Source organism: Neoarius graeffei, chromosome 3 (assembly GCF_027579695.1).
Source record: "Neoarius graeffei isolate fNeoGra1 chromosome 3, fNeoGra1.pri, whole genome shotgun sequence".
Classification (NCBI taxonomy): Eukaryota; Metazoa; Chordata; class Actinopteri; order Siluriformes; family Ariidae; genus Neoarius; species Neoarius graeffei.
In genome coordinates, this window is record NC_083571.1 from 108,368,222 (window position 1) to 108,376,689 (window position 8,468).

Here is an 8,468-nt window from a genome sequence, read left to right on the forward strand (position 1 = left end):
AAGAAGAAGCCGTATCTAAACATGATCCAGAAGCACAGACGTCTTCTCTGGGCCAAGGCTCATTTAAAATGGACTGTGGCAAAGTGGAAAACTGTTCTGTGGTCAGACGAATCAAAATTTGAAGTTCTTTATGGAAATCAGGGACGCCGTGTCATTCGGACTAAAGAGGAGAAGGACAACCCGAGTTGTTATCAGCGCTCAGTTCAGAAGCCTGCATCTCTGATGGTATGGGGTTGCATTAGTGCGTGTGGCATGGGCAGCTTACACATCTGGAAAGACACCATCAATGCTGAAAGGTATATCCAGGTTCTAGAGGAACATATGCTCCCATCCAGACGACGTCTCTTTCAGGGAAGACCTTGCATTTTCCAACATGACGATGCCAAACCACATACTGCATCAATTACAGCATCATGGCTGCGTAGAAGAAGGGTCCGGGTACTGAACTGGCCAGCCTGCAGTCCAGATCTTTCACCCATAGAAAACATTTGGCGCATCATAAAACGGAAGATACGGCAAAACAGACCTAAGACAGTTGAGCAACTAGAATCCTACGTTAGACAAGAATGGGTTAACATTCCTATCCCTAAACGTGAGCAACTTGTCTCCTCAGTCCCCAGACGTTTACAGACTGTTGTAAAGAGAAAAGGGGATGTCTCACAGTGGGAAACATGGCCTTGTCCCAACTTTTTTGAGATGTGTTGTTGTCATGAAATTTAAAATCATCTAATTTTTCACTTTAAATGATACATTTTCTCAATTTAAACATTTGATATGTCATCTGTGTTCTATTCTGAATAAAATATGGAATTTTGAAACTTCCACATCATTGCATTCCGTTTTTATTTACAATTTGTACTTTGTCCCAATTTTTTTGGAATCGGGGTTGTACCTGCAATTATAGAATTGGCCATGTATACAAGTTTCAGTTCATATAAATTAATCCAGATAATATAAGGTTGTAGTTATGATCTACAGCCTTTATATGAGAGAGAGAGAGAGAGAGAGAGAGAGAGAGAGAGAGATTTTTTTTTTTTACCCGCAGGTGAGTCTAATGATAGATTTACACAGCTCCCGAACGCTGGCCTGGCATTCTCAGCAGAGTTTCAGGAGTTGCCTACAGAGCTTCTGTAACCCATGAATAAGCTTTTGTTTTCCCTCTTGCCTTGTAGCAATGTTTTTGATGATTGTGTGAGTGTTTGATAAGATTTACAGGGCAAGCACTTACTGAAGCAACAAAGAAAGCTGAACGCGTGTTTTTCCTTTTGAGAATCGGTTTTCATCCAAACAGGAGCAAACGGTTTGTTTGTTGTTGTTTTTTTTTTGTCGTTTTTCAGAACATGATTTTATTTACTCTGTTCCCTACGTTTATATGAACAAAGTAAGATTACCATAGATAGATAGATAGATAGATAGATAGATAGATAGATAGACAGACAGACAGACAGACAGACAGACAGACAGACAGACCAGAAAGGAGAAATGGATATCATAGTGAGCTGACACTGAACATTAATGTCAAAACATATTGAACTCCTGTGTATCATCACCCTGAGAATACAGCTACCCAAGAAATACATTTATCATATGTGTCACACCCATAACAGCTTGCCTGCTAGTAACTTTAAAATACACACAGCCTTGCCTCCAGACATGATTTTACCCAGAATACCAGGCTGGATACTTACCTGAAAATGCAGAAAAAACAAGTTTGTCCTCGACCAAGAACTGCAAATCAAATATCAAGTTACTAAGGTACTGACTTTTTTGTAGGAGGAAAAATAATATTGTCCTCTCCTTCATTTTGAAACTTACATACAGTGTCTTGCAAAAGTATTCATCCCCCTTAGTGTTTCTCATGTTTTGTTGCATTACAAGCTGGAATTAAAATAAATTTTTTTGGGGCCAGCACCATTTGATTTACACAACATGCCTACCACTTTAAAGTAGGGCTGGGCGATATGGAGAGAAAAAAATATCTCGATATATTTTTGCTATATCTCGATATACGATATATATCTCGATATCTATGCAGGAAAAACAACCCCCAAAAAACAGACACACCAAATTCAGCAAGGTGTTTTTTTTTTTTTTTTTTATTGAAGTGCAAACAGGTAGGCAGCCAAGTGCCTAGAGGTAGACAGGTACTAGTAACAAAGTGCTTGTGCACCATTTTTAACATGAATTATCAAACCAAGGAAGTAGTATATTGCCTTATTTTAATTACAAACATAAAACCTGAGGGTAGGCAGTTCTTATAAAGTGCGTCTTAAACATTTAAGATAACAAAAAATAAAACCCTCATTTCATAAATAATAATTTGACTTATAGAAATAATACATATTGCCTTCCTTTTCCTTAAAAACAAAACTCAAACTCATCTCACTGCATTAACTCTCAACCTGGCACACTCCTCGTACAAAAGTTTGTGGCGTACCTGTAAATGGTTGAACAGGTTCGTGGTGCTCGACGCTTTGGTTGCCACCAATTTCTTGCATTTCCGGCAGTAGACCTCTTTCTGTTGTTCATCCGACGGTTTAAAACCAAAATATCTCCATATAATGGAGCCATTTGTCCTTTTTTTGGTACGAGTTCTGCCGCCTCCGGGCTTTCTGTGGGCGCCGCCATGTTGAATGAGTTAACACGCTGCCTACACGCGAGGGGAGGGGGTACAAACACACGAAGGAGGCGGGGCGGGCAGCACCATAGCACAGTGAAGGAAATTAAGCACAGTGGCGAAATCATATTAATTTAGAGCATTATCTCGATATATACGATATGCCAAAATCTTTTTCGTGTTCATGAAACATATCGATATATCGCAAATCTCGATATATCGCCCACCCCTACTTTAAAGGTGTATTTTGTTGTTTGTTTGGTGACACAAACAATAAGTAAGATGGAAAAAAAATAAATCTGGATTGGGTATAGGTATTCACCCCTCCCCCCCCCCAAAGTCAATACTTCGTAGAGCCACCTTTTGCTGCATTTACAGCTGCAAGTCTCTTGAGTGAGGTCCCTATTAGCTTAGCACATCTAGCCACTGGGATTTTTCCCATTCCTTCAATCCTGACCAGCTTTCCTGTCCCTGCAGATGAAAAACATCCCCACAGTATGATGCTGCCACCACCATGTTTCACTGTAGGAATGGTGTTCTTATGGGAAGTGTTAGGTTTGCGCCACAAATGGTGTTTCAAAATTAAATTTTAGTCTCATCTGACCAAAGAATCGCCTTCCATGTGTTTGGAGAGTTTGCCACATGCTGTTGGGCAAATTCCAAATGTGTTTTCTTATTTCCTTCTTTCAGTAATGGCTTTTTTCTGATCACTCTTCCATAAAGCCCCACTCTGTGGAGTATATGGCTTAAAGTGGTCCTATGGAAAGATACTCCCATCTCTGGTGTGGATCTTTGCAGCTCCTTCAGTGTCATCTGTGGTGTCTTTTTTGCATCTCTAATTAATGCCCTTCTTGCCCGGTCTGTGAGTTTTGGTGGGCAGCCTTCTCTTGTCAGGTTTGTAGTGGTGCCATATTCTTTCCATTTTGCTATAATAGATTTAAAGGTGGGTGGCATAGTGGTGAGCACTGTTGCCTCACAGCAAGACAGTCCTGGATTTGAGCCCAGCAGCCAACGAGGGCCTTTCTGTGTGGAGTTTGCATGTTCTGTCTTTGTCTGTGTGGGTTTCCTCTGGGTGCTCCAGTCCCCCCACCACAGTCCAAAGACATGCAGCTTAGGTTAATTGGTGGCTCTAAATTGACCATAGGTGTGAATGTGAGTGTGAATGGTTGTGTGTTTCTATGTGTCAGCCCTGTGATGACCCGCCTCTCGCCCATAGTCAGCTGGGATAGACTCCAGCTTGCCTGCGACCCTGTACAGGATAAGTGGATAATGGATGGATGGATTTAATGGTGCTCCCTGGGATATTCAAAGTTTGGGATATTTTTTATAACCCAGCCCTGATCTATACTTCTCCACAACTTTGTCTCTGACCTGTTTAGAGTGCTCCTTGGTTTTCATGTTGCTTGCTTAGTAGTGTTGCAGAGTCAGGGTCCTTCCAGAACAGGTTGATTTATACAGACATCTTGTTTTTCATGTCTTCCATGTGTTTGGGGAGTCTGCTACATGCTGTTCAGCAAACTCCAAATGTGTTTTCTTATTTTCTTCTTTCAGCAATGTCTTTTTTCTGGCCACTCTTCCATAAAGCCCCATTTGGTAGAGTGTATGGCTTAAACTGGTCCTATGGACAGATACTTCCATGTCTGCTGTGGATCTTTACAGCTCCTTCAGTGTTATCTTTGGTGTCTTTGTTGAATCTCTCATTCATGCCCTCCTTGCCCAGTCTGTGGGTTTTGGTGGGCGGCCTTTTCCTGTCAGGCTTGTAGTGGCACCATATTCTTTCCATTTTGCTATAATGGATTTAATGGTGCTCCATGGGATCTTCAAATTTTGAGATATGTTTATAACTCAACCCTGATCTATACTTCTCCACAACTTTGTCTCTGACCTGTTTGGAGGCTCCTTGGTTTTCATATCACTTGTTTAGTCACTACATAGTGGACTGTATAGTCAGGTCGCCATTTTGTAGTGCTGTCTGAATGTATAGTGAGTATTATTGCATCCTATATAGTGCACTCAAAGTATTTCACCATGCATCATGAAAAGTAGTGGCATGGCAAAGAAGAAAAAAAGGCCACAGCAAAGAAGAAGTTTTAGCATTTAATCAATGAGCTCACTATATAGGGAATTACTATATGATCCTCTATATAGTAATTCCCTATATAGGGTGTAGTGAATGAGTGAGTAATTTAGGACACAGCGTTTGTAACAAATCAACACTTATCCTGATCAAGTTCGATTACCCGTTCTATTTCTTGATAAACTTCAGAACTAATCAGAGCTAGAAACAAAATAAGAGAAACCTCATTGTAACTTCATAGTATCAGAAGATAATCAGCAGATAAAAAGATAAACAAAATTCACCTCGTGGTTCGCCAAGGCTACTGATTCGATATCAAGTAATTGGTGTTTATTTTAAGAAAATTTACCTTTTGATTATCACAGCTTTTGTTTAGTCCTTCTGAAAAGTCAAATAAAGTTTTGTAAGTTTTTTTTTTTTAGCTTTTTGGCAGATATTTAGAGTCTTTACATTACACTTGTGAAACAAAATGTTCTCATTAGTATTAGTGACCTTGAAAAAACAGAGACCACATTTGTGAGATTGAATCAGTTGTTATAACACTAAAATAAGGCTACGTTCACACTGCAGGCTGAAGTGACTCAAATCCGATCTTTTCGCCCATATGTGACCTGTATACGATCTTTTATTGACAATATGAACGACACAGATCCGATTTTTTCAAATCCGACCCAGGCCGTTTGGATATGTGGTCCTAATTCCGATTCCTATCCGCTCTTTTCATATGCGACTTCAGTCTGAACCGCCAGGTCACATTCATCCGACTTACACGTCATCAACAAGCCACAAACATCACTATTCTGCGCGGAAGTAGGCGGCGGGTCTCTCAAAAAAAGTTACAACAACATGGCGCATAATCACGGGCGCAGATAGAGGGGGGGACGGGTGGGATTCGTCCCACCCAGATTTAAATTCACTTCGTTCAGTCCCCCCCCCCCACTTTGCATAAGGCAAACCTCACGGAAAAATCAAAAGACTAATTACCATTCGGTTTATTGAGGTGCACAGCAGTGTATACATAGTTGCAACAATTCACATAAAACAAAGACTGATATTCGGTTGGTTGAGCTGCGCAGACTGCACAGGTTGCGAGCTCGAGCTTGGTTGCTATAGTAACCCACAACAAGTTTGACAGGCATATCGGGGTTGGGGTTGGTTTGCTGGCAGCTTTGTCCCCCCCAGTTTTTTGTCCCCCCCAGTTCAAAAAACGTATCTGCGCCCCTGCGCATGACATCAATGCGAGGGACGCTTTGGGCTGTGAAGGTTCTGAATCTTCTCAATGGAAGGACGCAGAGGTTAGGGAGCTGATTTCCATTTGGGGGGATGCAGCTATTCAAGCTAGATTGGATGAGTCATACCGCAACCGGGCGGTTTTACTTCCGTAAACACTGGCCATGCTCACTGCGTGTGACGTCATCGTATCCTGCAATGCGCATGCGGAACACTTTTAGGTCGCTTTTCATTCATACTGAGGATCACATACAAGTCGCATATATTTGTTAATGTGAACGACCTCACAAAAAAATCGGATTTCACAAAAAAATCGGAATTGAGCATTAAGCCTTGCAGTGTGAACGTAGCGCTAGTGATCCTGGGCGAGGTTTGTTTTGTCTGGCAACACTTGTTTTAAATGAAACTGAGCTCACTTAATCACAACACTTTAACTTTCTCTCCTCAGTCAGGAGCTTAATGCAGAATTCACCTCTTTGGCACAGAGAAAGAGTGTACACTCATTTGTCTGAAATGTTTACAGCTGGAGGAGTTTGTTAGGTGACAAAAGAGGAATTGGTGATGATGAAAGCAGTAGTTTTTATTTACTCATCAGTGACTGTAGCCAAAAGCAAGCCTTCTGGACTGCATATATTACTCACAATTGTACCTGTGTGGTTTTCTCAGCCAGTAATGTATAGTACTAATATTGTATGGTTGCGAGTTGGCCTAGTGGTTAGCGTGTCCACCTCTCGACCGGGAGATCGCGAGTTCTACTCACGGTCAGGTCATACCAAAGACCATCATAAAAATGGTACCTACTGTCATTTGGCAAGGCACACTGCAATACAGATGCGAGTAGGAGAGTCAAACTCTTGCGGTTGCCAGTGGACTAGCCCCCCACTGTAACCCTAGCTGTATACGTAGGTGAGAGGCCGAGGGCTGCAGAGATCAGCGCTGCACCCATACACCTCAAAAAACTGGTTAGTGCTGGGACAGGAGACTGCCTGGGAAGACCAGATCCTGGCATGAGAGGGACTTTGACTAATATTGTATAGAAAAATACAGTACAGTACAGTACAACCCCCTCATCAGTAACAATGCAGAAAGCCTGAGTTTGGAGCAGCCTCCAAAAATGGACGCACCAGACTACACTTCCCAAGAATTACAACCTACCGGTCACCAGAATACTAATTACATCACCTGTCACCAATTCACCTACTAATTACCCCATCTACTTAAACCATGCTCAAACAATCTCTTAGTATGAAGTATCGTTCTGTGTCCCGTATCTGACTTTACCAAGCCGTTTGATTTCTGCCTGAATTCCAGTTCAAGGCCTCTGTTTACAGTTATTCCTGACTTCGTCTTCTCATCTACCCTATGCTACTCTATTTACTGATCGACTGACCTCCACCCTTTTTCTGACTACAATTCCTGCTCTATGGTGGCACGGTGGTGTAGTGGTTAGCACGGTCGCCTCACAGCAAGAAGGTTACGGGTTCGAACCCAGCGGCCGGCGAGGGCCTTTCTGTGTGGAGTTTGCATGTTTTCCCCGTGTCTGCGTGGGTTTCCTCCGGGTGCTCCGGTTTCCCCCACAATCCAAAGACATGCAGTTAGGTTGATGTGGGGCGGCCTTGGGCTGAGGTGCCTTTGAGCAAGGTGCCGAACCCCTGGGCGCTCTGGGCTGCCCACTGCTCTGGGTGTGTGTGCGTGTGTTGACTGCTTCAGATGGGTTAAATGCAGAGGATGAATTTCACTGTGCTTGAAATGTGCATGTGACGAATAAAGGTTTCTTCTTCTACAATTTGGCTCCATTTGCAGTTTCCGCCATACCCGCTGTCCCCTGCAATTGCATCCCTAAGTCCCTGGGCTCTGACATCTCTACTAATGATCTACCCCAGAAATGTGGCTCTCTCTACTCTGTATGAGTATTTGGATTGTGTTGATGCCACTTGATTGACTGGCTGATTAGATAACTACATGAATGTGCAGGTGTACAGATGTTCCTATTAAAGTGGAGTGTACATAATAATGTAAAAGGGGATAATGGCTGCCATTAGATAAGATTAAAAAAAGAATCTTAAGTCTTTAATTCCTAAAAAAAAAAAAAACAGATGTACAATGAAGCAACATTGCACAAGCATAAACTAATCCAATCTGAATAGGGCTGAAGACAATTTTGTATTAAAAAAAAAATAGTGTCTAAGGCTTTTGCACAGTACTATGTATTTTTATGATTTCATCATGATTGCATTGTAATTGACCATGTAAAAACATTAACATTTCAAAATTAGGGTCTGAATTACAGGGAAGGGGTTTTACTATATATATATATATATATATATATATATATATATATATATATATATATATATATATATATATATATTTATTTATTTATTTATTTATTTTTAAGCATATTAGTTGTTATTGTGGTGGCACGGTGGTGTCATGGTTAGCACTGTTGCCTCACAGCAAGAAGATTCTGGGTTCGAACCCGGGGGCTTTCTGTGTGGAGTTTGCATGTTCTCCCCATGTCTGTGTGGGTTTCCTCCGGGTGCT

General features: G+C 41.6%; 1 protein-coding gene across 1 annotated transcript in view; it reads left to right on the forward strand.

Annotated features, from left to right (window-relative positions):
- LOC132882647 (uncharacterized) overlaps positions 1 to 7,862 on the forward strand; it is a gene marked incomplete at its 5' end in the record, with an annotated part of 53,515 nt that extends 45,653 nt beyond the window's left edge. Inside the window, one exon of the mRNA XM_060915732.1 lies at positions 7,728 to 7,862. Coding sequence (XP_060771715.1) covers positions 7,728 to 7,862 — 135 coding nt within the window. The remainder of the gene's footprint in view (positions 1 to 7,727) is intronic.
- Positions 7,863 to 8,468: the final 606 nt, after the last annotated feature.